Raw genomic sequence first — 27,884 nt, forward strand, 5'->3', positions numbered from 1 at the left:
TCCGATGGAATGGAAATGAAGCCCATTGGGCCTAGCATCTTCAAGGTGTTGTAGTCATAGTGGGATGCCACCATGAACTAGGCCAGGGCAGGGCGCCCAAGAATTCCATTGTACGGCAGGGGGAGATCGATCACATCAAACACAATCTTCTGAGTTCGGTAGTTCAACTCACCCCCAAACGTTACTGGCAACATGATCTTTCCCTTAGCATGGCTCCTGCTGGGATGAACTCCTTGAAACGTGTCAGTAGACTTAAGCTCTTCCTCCGCTATCTGAGCTTGCTGAGAACATGTGGAGAGATCAGATTCGACCCAACCCTGCCATCAACCAACATCTTTGTGACCTTGAGGTTGCAGATTGTTGGGGAGACCAACAACGACAGGCATCCTACCACAGTGGTGCAGTCAGGATGATCCTCCTCATCAAAGATGATGGGCATGCATGACCATTTGAGTGGTTTTCATGAAGTTGCCACTTGCTCCACGACATTGACTTCTCGCACCCACTGTTTAAGTTGGCGGTGAGACGAGTGCAAAGATGCACCCCCGTCAATGCACGGGGCATCGATGGCCTTCTGGAATTCATGCTCACTAGTTTCTTCTTCATCCCCTTCATCGCTTCTAGCATCACAATCCTCTTTCTCTCTGCCCCTGGTGGGTTTCCCTTGGTTCCTAGGAGCTCTGCCGGGGCAAATTGCTTCACCATCCCGGCCCTTACCGTCAGTACCATTTTGACCTCTTTCCTTATCTCGCTTCTCATACTTAGCCCTCTGCTTCTTAACGAGCTTCTCAACTTGATGACACTCTTGGACATCGTGTCCCCTGTCTTGATGGATCTTGCAGTACGGCCCATCGCTCTTCCCAGCTTTTTCGGCAGCCTCGGCCTCTTGGCAGTCAGCACACTTCGGCTTTTGCCTTCTTGCCAGTACTAGGTGTGCCCGATCCCTCAACGGCATCACTGCCTTATCCTTGCGCTTCTTGTTGCACTTCTTATTCTTCTTCTTCTGGCTAGTGGTCTCGCCATAATCTTCTGAGTCGATGTCGACGCAATCCTCCTCTCCAGGTAGCTTCCTCCCTTCCTCAACCCGAGCACATTTTTTCACCAAGGTGTACATCTCCTTCACAGTCTTGGATAGCTTGACATTCATCTTGAAACATAACCTTCGGTTGCGCACATTAGACTGAAAGGCGGCTATCACAGCTGCCGGGCGGATATCTGGGATATTCCTGTGGACTCTACTGAACCTTTGCAAGTACATCCACAGAGTTTCTCCCTCTTTCTACTGGAGGAGTTGCAGATCGCTGGGCCGCCCTGGTTCTCGATGGCCTCCCGTGAAGGCGCCAATGAACTCATGGCACAAGTTAGCCTAGGACGAGATAGAGTTCTCCGGCAAGTGCATAAACCAAGACCTCACATTAGACTTAAGTGCCAAAGGGAAATAATTGGTGAATACCTTCTCATCTCTTACTCCGGCAGCCTGAACAGCGATGGTGTAGATGCTCAAGAACTCTACCAGGTTCAATCTTCCATCATACTTCTCAGGTATCTCTGGCTTGAACGTGCGAGCGAATGGCCAACAGACTTGTCGTAGCTCGCGGGTGAAGGCAGGGCATCCGACCTCGAAAGGTAGGTACCTGCAATCCTCGGGCATGGGCTCGTCGACGTTGGGACCATCAGATCCGTTGGGTTGGCGGTGGTCGTCGCGGCGCCGCACGAGGACTGCGCACGCGGTTTCCTTTCACTTGTCCTCTGGGGCTCTCCATGGTTCTTGCCGTGCTCGAGGATCAGAGGAAACCATCGAGACGTCGTCGGCTTCTTAGATGCATTGCTTCTGCACAACCTGCTGAGGTGGGAACTGCACTATGGGAGCAGCCCCTTCCATGCGGCCAGCTGCACGAGCCATTGCCGCCGCCTGGGGAGGCCGAGGCGGGCCAGCTCGCTGAGAGCCCCCGGCCTCGGCGAAGCCAATCAGACTATGAATGGTGGCTCTCCATTCATCCATCTGATCGGCTGCCGGAGGGAACCTCAATAGCAACTGGGCCCGCACCATGGCCTTAGAGGTGGTGCTCGGCATAGGTGAAGATGATGAAGACCGCTGCATCGCTCGTCTCTTGATGGTGCCAGTGGCGACTGCGTCGCGTCCTGATCGCCGCGAGCCCGACGCTTGAATAGCGTATTCACGCAGCAGAGGTACTTGAGGACCGACGGCCCCGTTGGGCATAGTAGATGGGCTGGCTTGTTCTGGAGGCGGCGCGTGTCTCGCAATCGTACTCGTGGCGGGGGCGGCCGGAGGGTTGATTTTTGCTTCAGAACTTGCGCCACCACTGTGGCTGTGCCCTTCGGCGGGAAGAGAGGGTGCAGGTAAAGTAATTCTCCCACCCGTACCTCGAGGGGCGTAGCCATCAGGATCTTGTTGATTTTGGCCTTCCCGTGCGCCGCTTGCCTCTACTTCCTCTGCGGAGATGGTGGTGACAAAGCCTCCAGCATCGGCCATGCCTCCGCGATACCCACATCTTCACGTGCCTCCTCATTTCCTGTGATGTTGGTAGTCGCGAGCGGCGGAGCCTTTGAGGTGGACGGGTGAGCCGTAGCACCGGGTTTCTTCTTGGGCGCCATAATTGATGGAGTCACTGGTGATGAAAACGGCGGTGAAGATGACGCACTGCTCGCGCTTTCGGGTTCATGCAAGTGATCCCCCTACCTGGCGCACTAAAGATGTCGTGGGGGAACCACGGCCACCTATGGGGCTATGAGCCCCTTTCTCGTTCGGCGGGGGATGTCATGTTGCACAAAAAGTGGAGGAGCATGAGGCAGCATGGCAGAGATCGCACAGGCAATTTTTACCCAGGTTCCGGCCACCGCGAGGCGTAAAACCCTACTCCTACTTTGATGGATTGATGGTGGATGGTGGTGGAAAACGCAGCGCTCTTGCCTGGAAGGGTTGCCTTGGGACAAGAACGGTTATGCGCATATGAGTGTACAAGGGTCCGACCCCTTTCTATGGTTGCCATGGGCCTCCTTTTATAGATCAAGGTGTCACCACAATGGCAAATCAGTCATTACGCACTGATTAGATAGCGAACAGTGCTATCATACCTAACTCTGCAGGCAGACAGAGCGCATTAAATGCACCGCTCAATGTCACATCACAGCTTGCCTGGCAGGCCTTGTCGGGTTGATTCGCCCGCTGGTTGCCTTCTTGCTTGACACGTTACAGGACGGGTGTCGCTTGTAGGTATTTTCTGTAGAAAGTGGCTGCCATGTGTCATATAGTAGCCACTTAGTCACCTTAGAGCTTGACACCACACTGGTCGATGATGTACGTCGTGGTGAGGTGGTGCGGTGAAGCAGCTTGTCTCCGCTGGTCCCAGCAGGCCTGCCGGGACGATCCGGGGAAGGCTTGCTTCCGGGTATAACCTTGCCTCCGCCAGGCTCACCTTCCCGGTAGGGGAGGTTTCTCCCTTAACAGTATCTTGCCCCTCCGGCTTGTCTTGGTCATCTTGATCTATGCTTGGTTCCCTCAAAGGGGATCGATCAGTCTTGCTTGAGTTTATCATCTTGTTGTGAACTTGTCCTCGTGCATGTGCACAGTCTGGGTAACGGACCCAGGGTCTGTTGCAACGATAATCGTTCCAACTACAAGACGGATTAGAAAAATAAGGTCGATACACCGACGTTTGACTAGTGACTCCACAAGATTCCGGGAAGTCTTTTCATTTAGTAACACCACAACTGACAGTCCGATCTACCCCTATAGTCCAACAAGGTCTCCTACTAGTGTCGTGCAAGTTTGTCAATGAAAAATGTAATATTGAGAAAATGAAAAGTAACTACATATGTGGAAGGAAGCAAAATAAAGAATGAAGTGGGATATGGATGAGACAGTGAAAACATACTACAAATGTTTTGACAAACTAAATAGTGACGAGTATTTTCTAGATGCCGCATAGTTTACAGGAGGAAAACGTCCATAAGAACCTAGAGAAAACAGACAAAGACTTTCTGCAAATAAAACGAGGAAAATGTTGATAAATGTAACTAAACTTAGAGAAGAAGAATAACATAAAAGACCTTAATTTGCAAATTGTTGGTGAAAGAATAATTCTAGCTATTTTTGGTTATTTGAAAAACTATTATATTGCTCGTGATAAAAGAATGGTAACAATAAAGAATAAAAAAAGAAAAGGCATATGCATTATTACAACTTGGCTGCTAGTAATACTTCTGAAGCTAAGCATCAACATGATATATACACATGGAGCAGGAAGAAAGAAAGATGAGTGTGTTACGTATCAGTATAGTACCAGAGAATTAATTGATTCATGTTCATTATATGCAATTGGGTATAAGAATAGTACGCCAAGATCAAAAGCATAGCACACAACCTAACTTGGCTATGTGACATGAGGAGAAAAGAGGGGGAGCGAAACACCAAATAGAGTAATGTTATTTCAGTTGAGCATTAAACTCTTAAACTAAACACCACATTTGAGCACTACTATCGAGGTTGAATCCTTGGTGGAAAAACAAGAAAATAAAATGAATACATAGTATAGACAACGACATACTGGCCAAACAAATTATCTCAACAAATCATAATTATATCATAAGTGAACTAATTATATCTAGTAGTAAGAAGATAGCACCTCCTATTCTCACTAGTAAAGAAAACTAGGCACCCGATAACAAACAAACAGTATATGTCCAACCATACCAGTTAAATTCCCAAGAGGCCACTAGTAGAACATATTGTATTCAGAAAAAGGAGAAAATGCAACTATAAACACAGTAAAAGGAGAGAATTCATATCAAAGGTGCTCGATGCTACCTAGTTTTTTTCAATGGGAACAAAATCATGCAATTGAGAAAGACATGATTGAATCATTGCTAGGTTATTCTCCAACCGAAAATATCAATGCTTACCCCTTTGAATGATGGAGCACAAAGCAATGGCCACACGGAAATAAAACGTAAAATGACATGCAAATAGAAAATCATGGGAGTGCTTGCTGAATTTGTGTGTGCGTGTGTGTGTTTGTGTGTGTGTGTGGGGGGGGGGGGGGGGGGTTCTGTGGGATAATTTGCCTTCAAGAACTGAGATAAAACCTACAGGTACATGCAAAAGCAAAGATAATGACCAGGTGCTTATTGGAAAAAATAAGATTGACGATAGACCGATTAAGCACTAGGGACTTACCAAAAAAATGATGACTGGAGGAGAACAATTCATTGTGTATTTCAAAAAATTATCATCGTGCATTAAAAATTCTCGTCATGTATTAAAATCTTAATCTTGTATTTTAAGATGTTCATTATATTTTGGAAAAATGCTCATCATGTATTTGAAGAAAACACACATTAAACCACTAGTCATTGGGTATTTAAAATTTGTTTAGAGTGTATTCAAAGAATGTTCATGGCGTATTAATGTTACTCATCATGCACTTCAAATGATTTTTTAGTTTAAAAATGTTCGCACATTTTGAAATATGTTCATAGAATTTTTTTAAAGTGCTTACACATTTTAAATAAAATGTTTATGTATTTAACAAATCACGTCCTTAAAAAACACTCACATTTTAAAAAGTGTTCATATATTTATCAAATTAGAAAAATTGAAAATGGAAGAAGAAAAATAAAAAACAGAGAAAACAGACACATAAAGGCCAACAAGAACCGAACAAACAAAATAGTTGAGAAACTGAGGAGGAAATCCCAAACTCAAATGTCAAACCGATCCTCCCATGCGCCCTTGCTTGGTTGGCCCATACGTGGGCATGGAAGTAATGTGGTGTATATATCACAATAAGCGAGATAGCCTATGCAAACTTTTTATGCAGGCTGCTTTGCCCTGGGATGAGCCATGCCTTCCCTTCTTCCTTAATATTAGACACGAGCAAGAATGCAATAAGAAACTAAATTTTGAAGCAGAAGGGAATCATAAGGGATAGAAGTCCTTCACTGGAAATTACTGGGTGGCTTGTGAAGTTGCTTCTTAATCCAGTGACGATGAGTAGAGATAGATAGGGGCAAAAAAGAGGTCACCATTCCCATTCAGGAACATTGTGGCCATTAAGATGTGCTTCGAGTATTTACACTTGGACACGAGATGCCTAGCTAGTTGTATTAGTGGTCATCTTCGATATGCATAAAGGTTTGCAGGGCAATCAGCTGATTGCTATCTTATTACCTATTCAAAGGTTGTTTTGAGGATCCTAACAAGCAAAGAATTTGCAAATGGTAGGGCTACTCGAAAAACCATGCCTCATAGGCCGATCCTGTAGAATAAACCCATTGGGTTGATATAAAATGAATGGTGTCGTGCTCATTTCTCTATATCAAGTTGCAAAATGTGGCCAGCCAAAAGAGTTGGGGCTTTAGGTGTTGCATCAAAGATCCATCTTGCAATACCTTAGTTATTTTCTTTTGCAACTTGAATTTGAAAAGTAGAAACTTTGGGAGGGGATAAAGCCTTTAGGTTTGGAAATGTCTAGCTCGGAGGAATGAAAAAAATGGATTTGCTCCATCGTAAAGAGTCATGAGGGTTGAAGTCGAGAAGTGCTGAGAATTTGGCTCATCAATACAATTTTTCAAACTTAGCCAGGGCTTGTGCGACGAGGACTATTCATATCAAATCATCAGATGGGAAAATGTTCTTGAGGTAAAGGATATTTTGCGAGTGGTAGAGGATTAAAATACCACCGAGGTTTTTGGTCCAACTGACCTTATATTCATCGCTATAGATGTTATGACACCATGACCAAATTAAGCATCTGCTTCTTTTATTACAATCAATTAAAAGGGCCTTTATTTATCTCGAGGGTTCTGCGGAAATAGACTATGTAGGCACTCCACACTGACATGGCGAGACTCAACTTTCAAGCTAAGGTGGGAAAAATTGTGTTGCCAGGCACATTCCACAACAATTATTTGCAACCTTTGTAAGAAGAGATATAGGTCATCGTACCTTCTTAAGAAATTACCACTTTATGGTCGAAATTTTATAAGGACACTATAGAAGTTGACATATTGGCATCCGACATAAGAAATGGAGATCTTTTGATTGATTTTGGTGAGACCAAACACAAGGGAAATGGAGATCCAGGTTTTAGCAGTATCATCAAATAAACAGAGAGATTATTATGGCATTATTAGCATAATCAATCTAATTCTAGCATAGAGCTATGGGAAGATGTTAGTTGTGAGCTTAAAAAGACGATGTAGAGAATTAAAGGATATGAGTGAGGGCGGTAGGGAGAGATGGTCTCCATGAAGAATATATATTTTCCAAACTAGAATGTGTAGATTTAGAGTCCATTGAACACGATTTTGGATGAATTGGCAAAAACTAGACTAACACAACCGCGTAGGTGGTTGGGTATTGAAAGCAACTTATATCTTTGTCACTTCTAACATTCTTAGAAATTTATTTGTTTTTTCAAATATGCGACAATAGTATTGTCACAGGATCATGGCTACTTGCATTAAAAACTAGATCATGGTTTGGGAAAATATAATTTGCTACTCTTGTATACATATCGATTCATAGGTCGGGACTAGTTGCTAGTGTAGTGCAATGAATAAAGATGACACATCTATGTGTGTTAGGAAGGGAGACATGAGATGATCAACAATGGTTGTTTCTATGAGATTCTTAGATGAGGTTTGCTAGGCGGAGGATACCACATCATTGGCAAGAGGTTATTCCTAAAATATGCCTAGCAATAAAAAAATTAAGAGGACACAAATGTGTAGACTTTGCGGTCCTTGCTGGTATAACGTTGTACATGATATGATAGGGGTGACTATGGAATTTAATATCTGTGATTGTATGATAGTTGATAAGATGGTTTTACATATGCAATCCATTTCATATAGAGAAGAGAAAAAGTGTTACATAATAGATTATCTCTTACTTTCATCTCTTGCAAGTAATGCACCACCGTCAGCAAAAACACCCTTCCTTGATTTAGTGATTGGAATAAATGACCTATAAATGGTACCAAGAACTATAACATGCAGAAAATTTTGTCCCCGATGAGGACTTCTACACATCATTGAGTTTTCTCCAAAAACTTACAACTAATGGGCATAATTTCTTGTGTGTGACCGGTGATATATCAAACTCTAACATATTGTTGGTACTGATAGGCCCAATTTTACTCGTTACTAGTGTGATGCACACTAGTGAAGGGTGGAATTTGGTATTTGAGCGGCAATAATCTAGCCCACTAGAGCAAAGCCCACTAGACTTAGACTATCTCCCATATAAAAGCCCTCTGAAAAATAATTCCACCCATTGCCCCCTCCCCTCATTCATTTTGTCCTAATCGATGGTCGACGCCACCTTATTCTCTCTACCAAGCCTCCCTTCTCCATCTAATCTATCACTTCCCAAGAACCATCACCGGCGATACTATGCATTAACAAGTGTTACATGGAGGATAGTGCTATTGAGGGGTTATGGAGGTATTCAGCTAAAACATGATCTGACATCCTCCTACTCATTGAGGATTCAATCCCATGTCTTCAACCCAAGCTCTCCACCACTTCTACCTCCTCTTATTGAGGCGCTCCAGTAGTAGCAAATCCCCAATTTTTCCTAGTTCCGGCTCCCCTCCACCACGTCGCTGCCTGCTCAAGCTATGGGAGCATGACACATCCTAGAAACTGCCCAGCCCATGTAATGGGGTTGAGTTTTTGCTTATTCATCGCCTCTAGGATGGCCATTATTGTGTAATATGCTACTTTTTCAAGGTCAACACCTCTATTAGGTTTACAAATGTTATGGCATCGATGTGTACATGCATCACCTCTATTCACGATCTTGTGCTGACAAGGACCCCCAGTGGGCATCAGTACAAGTAGGTAGCAGTGCAAGGTGGTTGATTCTGGGGTGTAGATCCATTCATGGGTTAGGTACTCGCTAGTGGTTTATTTATCACAACTAACATGTGATATGCCTTTGTTTGTAGTTTTTTGGTCGACCATAAGTATATTGCCATTTTGTAGAATGTTTTCATGCATGCAAACGTACATGATGATTAAAAACTTAATTAAGTGAAGGCCAGTGAAAATATGATAGCTCCTTTAGTGGAGAGCATTGCCATATCTTTCATTTGACGAATCATTTCTAAGCTAATGATAATAGTATTTTATTTTGTTTACATCATCAATAATTCTATGTGGCATATTGCTAAACTAGCACAATTGTGAGTGCTATGAGGTTGGAGGTAGTGCTAAGCTTTGCTAATTTGGTAGCTAAAGCACTAACTAGCTACATGGAGGCATAGGTTTTAGAAGGGGGCACAAAATAGGTAACATTGGTGGGTGGGTCATGGGCGGGGGGGGGGGGGCTACACGGACCTCGCCATGCTACATTATTGGCACATGGGTCAAACTAGATTTTGATTTGTTTTATTTCATTTGTAAATTTATGTGCATATAGTTGTATTCTAACTCCAGTCATCCGAACTCATACACCCATGTAATATCCAAGAGAAACATTGGTTGCATTTTTTGGATATACAACAAGGTGGGATTGCAAATTTGGTAGTCGGACTGAGCTTTTCTATTGTATGTTTACATGAGTATTAATTTTCGAGCATGTATAGTACTATTAAACAACTCAAAGACTCCCGAAACAAATCATGTTCGGTTGCAGTTTGTAGTGACGATTTGCTTTTTATTTTCCTTCTTCTAGGTGGATGTGCCTTGTACATCGTATCAATGACGTCTGTTGTGGCAAAGTCACTTGGTGAAGAGTCAGATCCAAGAGACATTGTTGATAACTTTCCAACAGGGCGATGGATGTTATTCCTACTCTTGATTGGTCTAATGTCTATCTTCATTAGTGTCCCCTTTAACCAGGTAATGCTTCTATCATACTAGGCATGTTAAATGATTATTCTCAATCGTTAATTGTGCATTTTATGTAAAAAATTCACCCTATCCAATGGTCGTCATGTGCGAGTAGTTGCATCTAGAATTTGGACTTTTTTCTATGAAAACATAAAATTTAAGTACCCACTCTGTTATTTTGCTTTGCATATTTGGTCCCCTTAGGACAAATTACTGGCCACCAACTGCTCTATTAATATGTACTTTATGCGGCACATAATAGATGTCATTAAATTAGAATTCCAAAGTACTTATTTCTTATTGTGATTTTGTATCACAAAGCCTCACATATTAATAGTGTAATTGTTGCAAAAGCTTATCCCATATAGACCGAACATGTGGAGTACCATATTTACACTCATGTGGGCGTATTGTGTATTGTTGTTGTTTCCCATCATAGATTGTTAGTTTTCAAAAAAAAAAATCTTTCCCTAAAAATTGTCTGTGTCTGCACGTTAAACAATGAGAGGTAGTGTGTGTTTGCATGCCCAGATGCCTACGATGACATACTTTTCTTATTAGTCATATTAAGAGTAGTTTAAAGAACAACTCTAGTTCATGTCTTAGTGAACATGAACCGGATTCTTGTTTATGTTGATCACTTGATAGGAGTAGTTGTGTTATCTCATCATTACATTTTTGTTTAAGTCCTCATGAACATGAATTTTGGTCCTTTTATATGATGTCAGGTAGTGGCAGAGCCTACTAGGAGCAAAACTGAATCATGGATAAACTGCAAATAATCATGGATATGGATAAAATTGGGCCTTAGAAATAATATTTTGTGTAAATTCCTTTAGCTGGCCCGTCCAGAATACAACATGTAGGTCAACCACTACTATCAAGTTTCCTTACATAGTTGCCCAATATTAGGATGAGGTATGGTCACACAAGAACTCTAAGGGCATATCCAACGCCACCCATCAAAACAGACACCTTAAACTTCTACAGACACTTTTGGCACTAGCGAAGCCGGTCATCCAGCCCTATACGTCAAATGTCCACTCCAGATCCAGCCTCCTCCATTTGTCCTGCATTTGTAGATCAATAGCAATTTAAATAAAATGCATTGGATGTTGGATTTCATAAAGTTTTGTACATGTACTCAAGCCGAAAAGTTGCCAGTCCGACTGTCCGTGCAAAAAAAGCACAATTTTTTTGCCTCCCAAATTAGTTGTTGAAATTCTTCATTGTGTTCCTATCTCCTACACGCCAGCTGACTCCTCCAAATCGGCCATCAAGCACTTCAACATCCTAGCATGGTAGACTCGCACGATCTTCACTGCATTAGGATCCAAGTCAGATATCTCATACTCAACACCTTGGTGTCCTCCAAATCATCCAGGAGCTCAACCTTTTTTTTGAGCTTGATCAATTTCTGTTGCACCACAATGAACTTTTAAAAACTCTTGGCGTTCTTTCTCCCCTTCATGTCATTGCACTTGATGCACTCCTATTTTTCGATAGGATTTCCTCAAAGCTCTGCATCATATTGGTAGTTGCACCTTCTCACTTGTCCTTCTACACCTATGAATTTATCCCTCGGTTCCTAGCCATCCTTTTGGCTGTAGCAAAGGTCTTTTGTTGGTTCACTATCTGCAGCTACACTAGACATGGGAGCGGTCTTGAAGGATTTGGCCATGACATTGAGCCAATTGTGGTGCACATTCAACTTAATCCAATAATGCATGAATATGAAGTGGTTCTCTCTGCATTTAAGAACAATGGGAGTGCACAATCAGGATTTAAAGAAAAGGCATGATCTAGTTACATATTTGGCCAAATGAATACACCTAGAGCTTATCAGACCACTTAGCCATCGGACTTGCAATTCTTCGTAATATCCACAATACTTGCTTGTGGCTTCTTGAATAGTGTACCATTGATTAGTGGTGACTTCGAGTTATGCTCATAGAACATCGTCGTTGATACAGATCAAAGTGCTTGTGATCATTGAACCAACCATCCACTATTTTCCAAAAGGTAGTTCCCTTTTGCTCTGTGCCATGATTAGATTAATTCCTGGGCAACCATGCATCAACAAAACTTTAATCCTCCTTCATTTAATTTTTTTCTCATTTTCTTCTTCTTTGGATCTTCACCCAATGCCCACATGTCATCAAGATCACCTTCCAGGTGGTCACTGTTGTGATGTTGGGTCTATGTTGGCTAGGTCGGTGATGGTTGGACCAGCGATCGCTGGTCATCCGGCATCTGAGTGCACATTAGCTGGGTGTCCACCTCCGGTAGGAAATCATCCACTTGGTCATTTTTGTAGCCGCTTCAATCTTAGATCATATTCACGATCGAATCCTCATCATCCATCGTCTAGCTTGGCTAAGAAACTCGGGCAAATAGAGATGAGGCACCGATGGGCGTTGTCGGCCAGTGGGAACCAGGGTACCATGACCCATCTATCTCTGGGCCAGTGGACGACACTTGGGGAGATCAATTACAGGTGGCCCTGCTTTGTCCGCTCCGCAGGGAGCCACCACGCTAGGGGCTGACCTCGCAGGGCCCCCTTGCCGCCAGGCAGAGCCCTGCAGAGGCCACCAAGCACCTGACTGCCTCGTGAGGCTCCCCTTGCGAGGCTGCCTCACGAGGCAGGTCGTACATGCCAGCCGCGGGGCTCTGTGCCCATCACGTGGATGACGTACCGCTATCAGGACAATGACGGGGGCATGACCAAGCCCAGTTTCCAGTTTGGTGTTAAGTGAGCAGCGATGACTATCACCCCCAAAACAAGTCCCAAAGCATTTCCTCTTTGGTGATAGAAGATCAGGGTGGATCAGCATGCCAGGGCAGAGGTCATCGCCAAGCCCACCAGTGTGTCATGAAGACTACTTTATTAGGCGGAGACTGCCTTTAGTCAGGAAAAGCTTGGGCTCCTATCCCGCTTTGAATTTACGCCCTATGGCCACACTTTCCTATTCATACTTTTGGGGTAGAGGACCAAGGCTCTACAAAAGTTGCAGGGCCACCTCCATGTAAGGTGATCGAGCCATTCTCCCCACCTCTCGTGTACCTCGAGCCACAAGCTCTCCATTACAGAGCAATTCAACACAGGAAGCAACAGGATATTACACCAGCACGATGGCCCGAACCTGGGTGCTCGTGCGTCCCCTTCGTATCCGGTGAGAGCCAACATGCCCATCGCAATCCCTCCATAGTTGTTGTCGTGTCATAGGTCGCCAAGCAAAGCCCCCCAAAGTACGAACCTTCGTTCTTGGAGAAGTTTCTTGGACACATATCCTAGACTCCGGTATTTGGCGTGCCAGGTACGGGGACTTGCCGTCTTCGCACCTTCGACCTCGACGTCAATGACAACATGGACGAAGTCGTCACTTGCCGGGAGCGCGCCATGCACTAAGCTACAACCAGGGTCCACATGACACCCACTGCCCAAGGTGCCCCTGGGCGGCGCCCTCACCCCGCCACCGGGGTCGTTGGGGAGCGAGTTGCCTCCCGCGTCCACTCGTCGGTGAATGAGCAGGAACGTGGCCGCTCCGCCACCGCCTCCTCGCTTGTGCGGTCACAACCCTCTCGCTTTGCATGTCGCGCTGCTCATGGCACGTCACCAAGCACATCGGCGCCCTGCGTGATGGTTAGGTGCCCTCCTGTTCCGTGCCTGCTCCACCGTCCCTCAACGACCGGGTTGGGCGTGGCGTGCCTTCTCCTCCTCCCCCACCCCGCTCAGCGGTAGAGCGGCTCCTGCAGTGCGCGCTTCAGAGCCGTTTCACGGGTCGTCCACACCGGACGATGATGGTGACAGCTGCCAGATCATTCCCCGCGCGTCCCTAGACACGCGTGTGATCATTGAGAAGACGCGCAACCATCAGGACCGCGTCCTCCATTACATTGCCACGTCCTCCATGACATAGCGCGGCCCTCAACGGAGGCGTCATCACCACCGGGGGCTTCCCGACCCTCGCCCCCGGGGCTTGGCCATGTGGTGTGGCCGGACAAGTTCATGCCGAAGCTCCCTCCCCACTACAAAGGCAGTGCCAATCCCATAGAGTTCCTCCGACTTTATACCATCACCATGCAAGCTGCAAAGGGGGTCGACCGGGTCATGATGAACTGGTTTCCCATGGCCCTCAAGGACGCCACACGCACATGGCTCATGAACCTCCCCGAGACGTCCATCTCTTCGTGGGAGGACTAGTGCAAGTAGTTCGTCACCAACTTTACGGGCACGAGCGACCGCCCCCTCACGCTCAATGACCTACGGGATGTGCACTAGTGCCCTAGCGAACCCATGTGCAAGTTCATCTAGTGCTTCAGCCAGGTGCGCAAGAGGATCCCGAAGGCCTCCGACGTCGCAATCGTCTCTGCCTTCACCAACGGCTTCACGGATGTGAAGATGTGCGAGAAGCTCTCCATCAAAGACGAGCTTGACTCCGTAGTAGAGTTGTTCGTGCTCGCCGACTGTTGCGTAAAGGCCGAAGAAGGACGCCTTTTCCTCGACAACGACCTTGACGCTGACCCTGGCATGACGAAGGCCAAGGGCAAGGAAACCAAGTGCAAGGGCCCCGTCGTGCTTGCGGCGGAGCCAAAATACAAGCGCCACAGCGACCGCAACGAGGCCAAGAAGGACGGCCATCCTTTCTGCGCCTACCACAACATGAACTCCCACAAGACTGAAGACTACCATGAGCTCAAACTTCTTCGTGAGGGCCGCACTGAGCGCCGTGGCAGCCGCAAGTAGCTCGGCAAGGGCCGCGGTGGCAGCAACGGAGGTGGCGGCTCGGGCGACACCACCATCGCCACCACCGCCGCCGCCACCACCACCACCACCACCACCACCACCACTACCACCACCACCACCACCACCACCACCACCAACAACAACAACAACAACAACAACAACAACAACAACAACAACAACAATGGTGTCAACGACAACAACCGTCAAGGTTGGCAGAACCAGCCATGGCAAGCTGACCCACAAGCCAACGACACCCCACCATGCGTCAATGACTCCCCTCCCGCAGAGAATGCTGGGGGGCTAACAAGAGCCCCATAGTGTGGCCTGCATCCTTGATGGGGCCCAGGCTCCAGAGTCCAACCGCCACTTCAAGCAGTTCTCTCGAAGTGAACGCGGCCTCCCGGGGCGCGAGTCCCCCCGCCGCCTCAAGTGTTCTGAGTTCCCCATCACCTTTGACACCAGCAACCACCCCAAGTCCACAAAGGCCGTGGGTGCTCTTCCCCTGCTGTGTACGTCTCCCATCAGCAATGTGGCCATCACCAAGATGCTCATTGACGATGGTCCAAGATCTAGCGTACTCTCTATGGAGACCTTCGAGACGCTCCAAGTGCCCTACGAGCACCTGATGCCCACCAGGCCCGTCTCGGGAGTCACCGACACCTCCACTGCCCCCCTGGGCAGGAGCATCTTCCTGTCACCTTTGCCACCCGCAAGAACTACCATACGGAGTTCATTATCTTTGATGTGGCTCAAATCGGCCTGCCCTACAATGCCATCGTGGGCTACCCGGCGCTCTCCAAATTCATGGCCGTGACCCACCATGCCTACGGCCTCGTCAAGATGCCCGGCCGCAGTGCTATCCTCACCGTCCGCTGCGATGAGAAGGACGTGATGCACACCCTCGAGCATGCCTACAAGGCTGCCTCCACTGCGTACTCGGCCAATGAGGACATGCCCGGGTATCCGAGGAGGCGCCCTGGAGAAGAAGCCCCTGCTCTCTCAGGAGTGGATTGAGTCCAAGAAGGCGTCGCTGGATGGGGGTGAAGTAGGCCCCTGCCTCGCCGTCAGCGGAGGGTCTTCCCCCAAATAGGAAGGCGCGATCATCACCTTCCTTCAGGGAAGCCCTAATGCATCAGCTTGGACAGCATCAGGCATGCCTGGTCTATCGAGGGAGGTGGTCGAGCACCACTCAGTCGGGTGCCAAATCAAATGGCTCGTGAAGCGCAAACAAAGGTATCAGGTGTCTGAGAAGCTCGAAATCCACACCCAGGAGGTCAACAAGCTGCTGGAGGCTAGAATCACCTGTGAAGCTAACCAACCCGATTGGACCGTTAGCCCCACTCGCATCACCAAGCCGCACAGCAGCAGGTGCGTGAGCGTCGACTTTGTCGCCCTCAACCAGACTCTCCACGTGAGTCCCTTCCCTCCTCCATGGATCAACTAAATCGCGGGCTCGTCCCGACTCATGCGTATGCCTTTCAGCCTTGAGGGTGCCGCAGCCACCTTCGCAAGGCTAATGCGCATGAGCCTGGAGCCCCGCATCACAATGTTTAGCACCCACTCCACGGCCCGTCGCGGCCCAACTCGTGATGGAGGAGGGTTTTCCAATACATAACACATGGAACACCCACCATCGCTGTAAGTTCTGTCCGTGTCCCCATGGGTACAAGCGACATGGAGCTGTACATGCTCCGGAGCTCACTCTACTAGCGTTGTCATCAGCACGCGGGGGATCCTTCCAACTCTCGATGACGCCCCATGCTTAGCATTGGCGGATGCCCCATCCTCAGCGCTAGCGGCCTAGTTACTTGAGGGCCCCTCGGTCGTTAGATGCTCAAGCCGACCTGTGTCAAACACGGTAGCATGTATCTTTCTGTTATGTAATGAACCTCCTTCATGCATAGTAAAGCCTATTTCCTTCAGAATCCTGTGTGCTTGCAGCTGAGTGTGCCTCGGTAGGGGCATGCACTCGTAATATCCCCCATGTCTATCACCCAAGCGCGGGGGGGAGGGGGGCTGGGCATGGTGTAGGTGCTCGGGTCAGTCCTAGCAACACTGCAAAATCCAAGCAACTGAGCTCTGGCTGAAGGGTCTGCTCGTGTGTATGTCACCTCACCAGGTCCTTGGTGCTTCTGTCTCCTCGCGTAAAACCCACAGGCTATGTCACGAGTGCCATGCTGCACTACTTGCAAAAACTTGGCAATTCCCTTGGTGTAGGATATCGAAGGCCTTAGGAGCCCCCTTCGGGGGGCCTCGCGAGCAGCACCCTGCGGGTAGAAGGCATCACGAGGGGCTGCGCCTCACAAGTAGCGCCATGCGGGGAACTCGGTCCAAGCTGCAGGTCTCGAAGGAGCTTAATGAAAATCACCCCTCGGGTTCTCTCCCTCTCATTTCTCTCTCATGACATCCTGACTCTCCTCGCACGAGCCACCTCTGCTTCAAGTGGGGGACAATGAGCAGTGTGCCTCGGGGACTCCTACCAGCCCTAAGAGCCCTACACCCTCTGGCCATATTAAGCGCATGCTCCAGGCTTACCACCGACAGTTGTAGCCCGCCTCATGGGCTGGGTCCCGGCAACACTGGGAACGAAGGCAATGTATAGAGGGAAGTAAAGGCCTCGAGAGGAAAATGAAAACACACATTAAGGATTGAGTACTAAGAGCAAAAGTATTGTGAAAACGTCTTCACCCCTCACAGAGCCGCAACTACTATATTACAGGAAGGAGAGCCAGGGGGCTCAGGCTGCAGAGCCACTGTCGGGATCATCGGCGGCGGTGTTGTTGTCTTTGCCAAACACTTCCCCGGCAGGTGCAAACCGCTCGAGCAGACTCGCCACATGGTCCTCCACCGCCCTAGGGAGCTCGCCTCAAAGCCCCTTGAGGATAGGAGATAGCATCGAGGTCGAAGTCACCATCGACGCGGGTTGATGCCTAGCGCAACAGGTCGCGACACTCAGCGTCGCGGATCTCGTCCCACAGGGTGGAGCTTGCCTCCAGCCGCTCCACGAGCCTTGTGAAGAAGGTCAGGTAGCTCGCGTCGTTGGTTTCCAAAGGGTTCTCCAGCCCCTCAACCAAAAAAGCGGCCACGACGCTGCGGGCACGCTCGCTGAGCTCGCGGAACATCTTGGAGCGCTGGAGTGGCTCCCCGCGCCTCTGGCAATCTTGTCGTGGACCCTCTACGCCTCATCACTAACCTTGCCCACCTGAGCCTGGGGGTTTTCCAAATCCTATTGGGTCGTGGCGTGGAGCCCTGCCACCCTCCACCTCTTGGTCTCCGACGCCATGAGCCGCCGCTTGAGCTTTGCAATTCCGGCGTCGAGCTCGTCGTGCCTCTTCGTGAAGCGGTCCTCCTGCTTCTACAGTTTCTTGGAATAGGTGTTTGCAAGGGCCTTGGCCTTTCGCGCGACCTCACCCTGGGCTTGCTTGTCAATCTCCACTTTGTACTTCGCAGCCTTCTCTTCGAGCGTGGCGTTGGCTTTTGCAAGTCGTTCTTTGTAGGAGGCCTCATTGGCCGCCATGGTGTGGTCCAGGTTCTCCAACTAACTGCTCTTGCTCCCTCTCTTGCTCGATGGTGGTCCTTAGCAGCTCACGCTCCTGGACCTCCATGCCGAGCTCGAGGACCGCCAGCCTGCTCTCGCGTCGTGTGACCGCCGCCTCACGAGAAGTGAGCCGAGCCTCGCGAGCCGCGGAGCGTTTCGTGAAGGCCTCCTCCGCTGACGCCTCCTCCTCAATGTGTTGAATGGCCTCTTCCGCCTCCCAGATCGCCCCTTCAAGGAGATCCCGGGTCTTATGAGTGGCCTCCTCACTTTCCTTCCTTGCTGCGTCGGCTTGGCAGCAGCCCAGTTTGACCACTACGTCTAGTTGCCGCCAGCCTCCCACGAGGCGCTCTGGATCCAGGTGGAGGCTCTCTTCCTCGGCCATGAGGTTAGCCTACAGGGAGCGAAGGGCTGGCCGGGCGTGGCAAAGCTCTATTCTTGCAAGACATGGCGTCCACGACCAAAGCCTGGGAGGCTCGTGCACATGGGGTAAGTGAGGCCCGTGCGCACGTGTGTGCATGTCTCGGTTACAGAAGCCTTCTGGGTGGCCTGTGGGCATGGGGTTTGGAGGGCCCGTGGGCACGGGCTCACCTGGGAGATGCTATTTTGCTCCTGTTGGATGCCTTCTTCTCCCTTGTGGTGTTGGGTCTTATGCCTATGGGATGTCCCTTAGCTGCTAGGTCGCATTCGTCTTCATACCTACTGACACATAGCATGTTTTGCTGAGGTAGCATCCAAGTTCCATTCATATCCATATCGATATCAAGTAGGAGTGAGTTCACCTTGATTTCATGGCGCGTGCTCGAGCTCTTGTCACGGGTCCACCTGGTGCTTGATAAGTTGTAGTAGAGTCCATGGAGATGATGGAGGGATGCTCCTTGATGACCATGCTCGCTGTGAGGCCACCAACTTGAAGCACTTGCATCCTCGCAATGATTAGCTCCAGTGTGGCATCCGTCAGCTCGGCATGCTCCCACCTGGAGATCTGCACCGCTGGCGCCTCTAGGATTTCGAGAAGGGGGGTGTACTAGCACGCGTCCATGTAGATCTAGCACTCCCTGAAGCCTTCCACCTTGTCAGGAATCCACATGTCAATGATGTGCACCCGCATGCCCGCAACCATCTAGAATGACACACAACTTGAGCACTATTCTGCAGCGGTCAGCCGGAGGCGGAAGAATTTCTGGAGGAAAGCCCCGGACGGCATCACCCTAAGAAAGGCCTTGCTGAGGTAGGAGAAGACGGAGAGTAGCAGGACCAAGCTCGGCTAGATGCACAGTGCATGGACCTGATAATGCCCGAGCACAACGTCGAAGAAAATCGGAGAAGGAAGGCACCAACTCGGCGAAGATGGAGTGGAGGAATAATGGAAAGGTCATGCCCCCTCGCTGAGCCGCGGGGCGCGCCGCTGGCCAGATCTTCGTCGCCCCTTTCCTGTTGTGGACGCCGGCCGTCATCGGCTGCACCTTGTCTAGGCCCTCCTCATTGAGAATCGCGGGTTCGGCAGCATGGGCCACGGCCCCGGCTCGGCAGCTTTCTTCTTCCCCTTCTTTCCCGGGGCATGGAAGTGGACGAGGTTGGGAGTTAGAGAAAGAGGAACAAGGAAGTTGTTCGCACGCAAGGCGAAGGGCGATATGGGTACAGAGGGAAATGATGTGCCTGCAGCATGCATGGGCAGGCTTTATCCCCAGGACAGTGTTTACCGAGGTGTCGTGGGGAGTGGGGGCGTCACGCCCCATAGAAGCCGCCACGCATCGCCTCTGGGCCCGGTAGCTCGATGGGCACCACGTCGCTTCCCCCCCCAATGGGCGGAATGTGCATGCCGCGGGCCTGGGGGCTACTGTCGGCCTAGTGGGAACTAGGGTACCATGGCCCATATGCCTCTGGCCTAGCGGGCGACACTTGAGCTGGCCCATGATAGGTGGCCTTGATTCGGCCGCTCTGCAGGGAGCCGCCTTGCGAGGGGCTGGCCCCACGAGGCCCCCTTGCCACCAGGCAGAGCCGTGCCGAGGCCACCAAGCACTCGGCTGCCTCGCGAGGCTCCCAGCGCGAGGCCGCCGCACGAGGCAGGTCGTACGACGCCAGCCGCGGGGCTCCACGCCCGTCACTTGGATGACGTCCTGCTGTCAGGACAAGGACAGCGAGGCGTGACCAAGCCCAGTTTCTGTGCTGGTGATAAGGGAGCAGCGGCGCTTGTCTCCCCCAAAGAAAGTCCGAAAGCATTTCCTCTTTGGTGAAAGAAGATCAAGGCAGATTGGCACGCTAGGGCAGAGGTCATCGCTGAACCCACCACCATGTCATGAAGACTACTTTATCAGGCATAGACTGCCTTTAGTGAGGATAAGCCTGGTCTCAAGTCCCCCTTTGAATTTCCGCCTGGTGGCCACCCTTTCTCACTCATATTTTTGGGGAAGAGGACCAAGGCACTACAAAAGGGGTTGGGCCGCCTCCATGTAAGCGGATCGAGCCATTCTACCCACCTGACGTGTACCTCGAGCCACAAGCTCTCCATTACAATGCAATTAAACACAGGCAGGAGTAGGGTATTACACCAGCACGGTGGCCCGAACCTGGGTAGCTTGCGCGTCCCCTTAGTTTCCAGTGAGAGCCAGCGTTCCTGTCGCAATCCCGTCGTAGTTGTCTTCGTGTCGTAGGTCCCAGAAGAGTTCGAACCTTAGTTCTTGGAGAAGTTTCCTGGACACAGATCCTAGACTGCGACAGGCGTTGAAGCCAATGTCTAAGAATGGCCAAGTGTCGGCGATAGGGACTCCTTGAAATTTTAATCCCTCCTAAGTTAATGAAGTATGGCATGCAATGGTCGGTGGTGATGTTGGGTGGGTGCTGCTGATGCAGATAGAGCTGTGTGGATACGAAGTAGTATGGCGGAATCATCTGTGCTGGCCAGGGCAGAGGCGATTGCATGACCGACATATTCAAAACCCGCACCCGTCGAGTTGCATGCTTTATTGGATGAGGAGCTAGGTGACTGGTCACCGCCAAAGCATCATCCCTCTTCCTCTATTTGTAGTGGTGGGTGTTGCATGTAACAATGTTAGCCTTTCTAGTGGCCAACACCGATGGGCCTCCGCCTCTGGGCCTGGCAGACCTACAAACATCTTCGTCACTACCTCCTCCAGCTCCATTGCGGCAATGGACTGCGAATTGGGCGGGAACTAGGGTGGGTGGTGGCGATGATCAGAGCGGAGACAGTGGGGAAAGGGCAGGTTTTCACGCAAAAATAGTTCGAAAATATCGAACAATGCGCTTCACCTTGCTTTGGTGCGGGGCGGGGTTTTCGATGTCTAACGGGGCAGCTGTCCGGACTCCTGCAAAATTCTCCGGGCTTGTCTTGAAGTCTGTATGAATTTGATGTGTGGACTGGTCCGTAGACATTTGATGGACGACGTTGGAGGTCGCAAAGTGTCCGAATAGCGCGGTCTAGAGATTAATGAATGGTTTGATGCGTGGCTTTTGTGAGTCACTAACGATCATATGAAAAGGGTTACTAACTGTAGCAGTACATGCGCCACATCGACAATACTGCCCACGTAGAATTCTACTACCAGACATGCCCGTGCATTGCAATGAGAGAGAAAATATTTTTTATCAAAGAAACTATTTTCATTTTGATTGAATTTTGATTCTGAATCATCATATTGATGCCTACACCTATTGCCACACTCAGTTAACATCTGAACGGTGCGGCTCGAAACTAAGGAGGCCACGTCTATGAATTAAGTCTAATTAAAAAGCCTATATGTGTCACCACCACATGGACCGGATGGAACACAAATTAAGAGCCTACATGCTGGTTCCAATATTAACGTTCATGACTATAACAAGAACTGTTCAGATATTTTTAAAACAATTTTTCATGTACTTCTAACGTTCATGCATTTTAGAAGTGTATGTGCATCCCGTAAAAATTGTCTGTGCATTCACTACAAAAAAGAATTGTGTAGTCCATTGGTAAGTATGCGCTTGGATATCGCTGAGAGATGGTATGCACGTAGGATCTTAGATCATGGGACATGCACAAAGCGAGAACATGTACAAGTACAACATGCCACAATAGTGCCCAAAGGCCACCCCTGTATGCCTGTGTTCTGTCATTGCTCCCGACCAGCTATAATGGATTAATTATAGCACGCCGCTCGCACTAATGACCAACCCATGCATGTGTGTCTCTTTTTCCTCACTTCTCGCCCGACCAACACACAACAATGCATGTGACATTTTCATTTCTAATCGGGTTCAAAGTCGATACGAAAGAAAGGCGAATCATTTTCTTTTGATTAAGGTTGCACCCTAAATAGCATTTTAAAAATAGTTAACAGGTAAATAACATTATATTCATATTCTAAACATTTTTGTAATCCAATTCAATATGTCACATGTTAAGATTGGAATTGGGTTTTAGAAGTTATGGTTACTTAAAAAAGTATTTATCCTTGATGGAGTGTAGGTTGATTAAAGAAAATATTAGGTTTTTCTTGCAAAAATATAAAAAAAATGTTTTGTGTGACTTAAAGATGGACCGCGTGTTAAGTAGCAGAAAAGGTCGGGGTTTTCCATAAAAAATGCAAAAAGATTCATGTTCCCTGTAAATTAAGTGTGGACTGTGGGTTAATTGTTGAAAAGATAGGTTTGTTTTTGGTAAAACATGTGACGAACGAGTAAAAGCTCTCTTCTCTTTATAAGTACACTATTAAACAACGCTATCTTTTTTCTTGAGAATATTAAACAACATCAATTCTTGGATTAACTTGTATGTACATGCTTGCGGTCATGTTTCTAGATGAGAAGACATAGTGCTTCCACAGTTGAGGCTACAACAACCAATAACAACTAATGTGCCAGCACTCTCAAGAACGAGAAATAACTAGCTAGAAGGCATAAATATTAAACATATCCAGCTCTGAGCCCAGGGTCATCTGCATTCGGTGAACAGTAAAATCCTTAAAAATAGCGACCATTATTCAGTGTGTGATGCCCGTGCCAAATACTGCGAAGTTTGGATATTTGAGGAGCTCATGGGAAAAAAAAATACAAAATGACCACCAAATAGTGCAAAATTTCAAGCATTCTCATGAGAAAGATTTTTTTTCTATGAGCTCCAAAAATGTCTAAACTTCACCAAATTTCGCAACAAAAATATTCAATTTTTTCTTTTGCTATTTTTAATTGAATTACTGGACATGCCCGGGCTCATCTGAGCCCGGGAGCCAAAATGCCTCTTTCAAAATACCAGTACTAGTTAGTCCAGACTCTCTCCAGTTCCTTGATATAATCATCTATATCTAAATAGCCATCTCCCACTAACATATTACTCTTAACATGCACGCATGCCATCTCATCTTGGAGACATGGAAGGAAAAACCCACCTCAACGTGCACACATACATGAAAAATGTTCACCTCAATAATTAAATACAATAAATTTATGTATTTTTAGTTTTAGTTCACATAATATTCATCTGAATACTCCTTCTTTGCGAGAATCTTGTCTAAATATGCATTCTCCAAATAATCAAACATTATAAAAGTATGTTGCAATCAGTTCCCTGCGCAATGCACATGATACGTTCTAGTGTAACATGTATTAAAAGCCATTCACTCAGGTAGGACGAGCCAATTTTATTTTCTTCATGACAGCCAAGGGTAAATCTTTCACACTCTTTCATTTTTTTTTGTTACCAACAACTTGGTCGCCTTTTTCTTTATTAGTTTTTCGTTGTAATAATACATAGAACGGGCCTTGCCGCCGCACAATGTAGAATTTTCTTAGCCACAGGGAAGGGCACGAAGGCCCAACATGCTTTATTATTTTCAAGGGTGGCATTACACACAAGACCCTACGACAATAAGAAATAACAAACATACCCTAGAGTTTTATAAAGAATACCCTAGAAAAAAATAGAAACATGACCAGGTCCAAAGCTGGTTTCCGATGGCTTCACTCTCACTAGCGCCGGAGACAAGACCACTTAGTCTGCCATGGCCGCTATAAAAGGTCTCCATATACACTACCTTGAGGCAACACTGACCCCCAAACGGCATCGTGGCCGAGAGAATGATGTTGGGTGCCCTTCAAACTTAAGATGTGACAAATCGTCGGAGGCAGTCGGCCAAGCATCATAGGTTCCATGGCTTCTCCTTATACATTGACGGTGGTGCCCAGGATTCCCGTTGTGTTCCTCCATATCGACATTAGGGGCTCTTCCCCAACGACATTGCACCAAATAGTGGCATAATGCCACAAACCAACACAAGGTTGACAAACTGGCTAGAAGGCCCTAGATATCTTACCCATACTCTCTAAGCTCCCCTGTCATCTCCACCTCAAGCGACGACTCTTCCAGAGGCAGAGGAAAGGGTAGGAGGCAGTCACAATAAGAGGGAGAGGGGAGGAGGGAGGAAATGAGTGCCCTGTGGGTCAGAATTTTACATTGTGGTTGTATATGGTCATACACTTTTGAATGTGTTTCTTAACGCCTCTTAATTTCTACTATGTTGTGGTGTGGCTTAGTTTTGTGTGGTTGCTTCTCTGTAAATTCTTATTGGATATTCATATGACCATTCCATCCTACTACTCCTAAATATGGTTTTGCATATCAATCGGTCAACATTGTTTAAGCAGAATAATATGAGCTGGATCTTATTTTTAAGAATCATAGAAAATACAAGTTGTTATATTAAGTGTTTCCCAGTTTAGAGGATGTGATTTTTATTTCGGAGTACCAGAAATATGAAAGACTATGTTTACTTCTTTTTCTACCCCATCTTAGGCTAGAATGTTTATTATTGTTGTAAAACATTTTATTATTTTTGGTTTTATTGGACGTGTTGGCTATGTGCATTGTGTTATGCAAAGGCCATGCACTCGCTCAGTACCTTGTATCACCTCGATATATTATTTGAACGAACATGCCCTTTACCGAAAGAAACTTCTTTTTTCTAAGAACTATAACTCATATATAATTGATGTTGTTCTGTTATAGGTGATGATTCTTGACTACAGATTACTATTCCCGACAGGAACAGCTCAGGCTCACCTTATTAATAGTTTTCACACCCCTCAGGGAGCTATTGTAGCAAAGTATGTCATGTAGTTTCTTTGCTTGGCGCAATTGTTTTTGCTATTTTTGGATTGTTAAAACTAACTTTATAGTTTACCCAGGATGCAAGTTGCGACCATATTTAAACTTTTCGTCGGTAGCTTTTCTTGGACTTCGTTTGCTTGGTTATACGCTTCAGGAAAAGGTTGTGGGTTTTCAAGCTTTCCCTTGTTTGGACTAGAAATGTATAAGAAGAGGTAACAAATATGTTTACAGATATTTATGTCACAAGATGTTATATGTTCATACTATCTCCATGATTAAATATTAATTAAGATTCATTTTATCGAAAATGAGGATAACCCCTAGCCTCTATATTGATTAATGTCACGACGAAATATTAATGGTTGAATAAAGCTAGTCAAAGCCAAACACCGATGCCGAACAAATGTTCTAATACAAAGAAAAAGGAAAACAACCCGAAGCTAACTTCTATAACTAGCTCACGACAATCATCTTCTCTGATATCTACCACAATCTATTGCTAGTGACAAGTCAGCGAAGAAAAGAACATTTGGCCCAATGAAAAGCACGCTAAGTCTTCAAGAAGAAATAAGGCTCACATGTTGATGGGTCCAACCAAATGTCATACTTGGGATGTCACTCCAAAGCGGAGTTTTAGGCCAGCGCCTTCACCAAGGGCATAACACAAGCACGTCGACATTGGTTGATCTAGCAGAGAGGAAAGATCATGGGTGCAGACTTCTTGTCGAAACAATTTTTACAACAACCTCTTTGTTGGTTGGAGCCTTCTTGCTAGCCGGAGTTCTGATAGAAACAAAGACCCACCCATGTCACTGGAAAACACTGAAAATACATGGAGGATCTCGCCACCCCACACCTATTCACTACCACCACACTCTTCAATCCCTGTTGTTGGGACAGGGAGGGGTGTTGAAGAAAGGTCATGAAAAAATGGAAACAACTATAGATGGCCAGCACTACATCACCTCATCTTGGGATAGCCTGAACCATCCTCCTATTGGAGCTCCACTAGTAAAGAGCACTGTTGTTCCTCCATCACCATCGAGTCACTTCCATGTCCATGGCCAAATTTGCACCCCAACAGCAGGGACGAAACCATGACTAGCACAATCATCGGGCCTCAAAACGTTAACGATGCAAGTGATTTTCAAGATCCTTCTTTAGTAAACATGTTAGGTCTTGTTCAACTTCATGTTTCATATTATAGATATAATTGTTAATGACCACCATATAAAGAATAGTATCATACATGCATGAATAATTATATTCCCCAAAATATGATTATATTGTTTTTATAATAGATATTATTGATTTCAGTATTTATAGTTTTACTCCAAAGGATGTTTCAGGTTTTAAGGCAACACGTCTTCAGAATTTATAATGAATATTCCCTTATTTCTCTATACAAAATTTTGAAGCATACACGTGTAAAGCACATAACCCAAATATTAGATAATAAGGTTAACAATATAAGTATCATAGTCAATCTTCAACGAAATCAACATCCTAGACACCTTCTTAGAAAACCATCTACATTGGCCAAATGATGGGTATTAACACTCTAGAAGTGCAAATCCTTTCTAGAGTATATTTACAAAAAACACCACAAAGCCCAACCTAGCCCATTAACTGCCACCACTATAGGGATTGACTATTCTTCACCCTAGGTGAGGAATAGTTATTCTTCACCCACACTCTATTTTAACATCAATTTACTGTAATTTTATGTTCCATAAATTTTATCTTATTTTGGCATACAAAGAGACCGCAAGAAAATATATAGTCACCGTAAAAAATATTTTATGTTACGTAAAATTACAAATGTAAAAACATAATAATGTAAAAATATACATAAAATGAAAATTTTCCAGTCTTATGATCTATATTTTTGTTTTCTTATGCCAAATTTTACATTCAATACGAATGTAACTATTTGTATTGCAAATGTAATTTATTTATGAAATGATCATCAGATTACCTCGGGTGAAGAATAAATATTCTGCACCCTGAGTGATGAATAGTCAATCTATAAGCCATAACATGATGCCATTCTTCGATACTATTTTTGTTACGAGTTTTTAACCATTCATTGAAATGAGGCATGTGTACGCCATTGGATAGCTATAGAATAGGCGGAACTTTTTCATGTTAGACACTGTTTTTGTTCTCGTAGGACTTTAAATGAATTTTGAATATGGTGCGGTGCCCATTGAGTGGCAGTGGACGTATTTACATGAAATTTTTGATTGGTTGGTAGAAATGATGCAAATGATACACCGTCGACAAGATATCGACAAGACACAACTTTTTCATGTTGAACACTCTTTCTAGTTCATTATGGGTTAGATGCAATTTTAAATATAGTGAAAAGCGGACGCCATTTCTTTGACACACCCCAAAATCAACAGTGAATGCCATCTAACGGATAACTGAACTGCGATCGCTAATAGTATTCGGTTGAATGCAGTTAACTAAACCGACAAAGAACTTTCTTTAAATGAACATTGAACTGCCAACTTTTTTCCACGTGCGGTAGTAGATTGCAGTTCTCGACAAGGAAAATTGCAGTGGAGGACAAATTGAAGTGAACTACACAAAAAGTTTTGTCTTTTCTCAACATATTTTAATGAGTCTGGAGC

General features: G+C 46.6%; 1 protein-coding gene across 1 annotated transcript in view; it reads left to right on the plus strand.

The window, feature by feature from the left end:
* The window catches only part of LOC123118313 (probable metal-nicotianamine transporter YSL3), a 74,322-nt gene that overhangs the window by 14,754 nt on the left and 31,684 nt on the right, over nt 1–27,884 (plus strand). Inside the window, exons 2-4 of the mRNA XM_044538597.1 lie at nt 9,704–9,870; nt 25,144–25,241; nt 25,323–25,457. Of these exons, the coding sequence (XP_044394532.1) occupies nt 9,704–9,870; nt 25,144–25,241; nt 25,323–25,457 (400 nt within the window). The remainder of the gene's footprint in view (nt 1–9,703; nt 9,871–25,143; nt 25,242–25,322; nt 25,458–27,884) is intronic.

This window comes from Triticum aestivum, chromosome 1B (genome assembly GCF_018294505.1).
Source record: "Triticum aestivum cultivar Chinese Spring chromosome 1B, IWGSC CS RefSeq v2.1, whole genome shotgun sequence".
NCBI lineage: Eukaryota > Viridiplantae > Streptophyta > Magnoliopsida > Poales > Poaceae > Triticum > Triticum aestivum.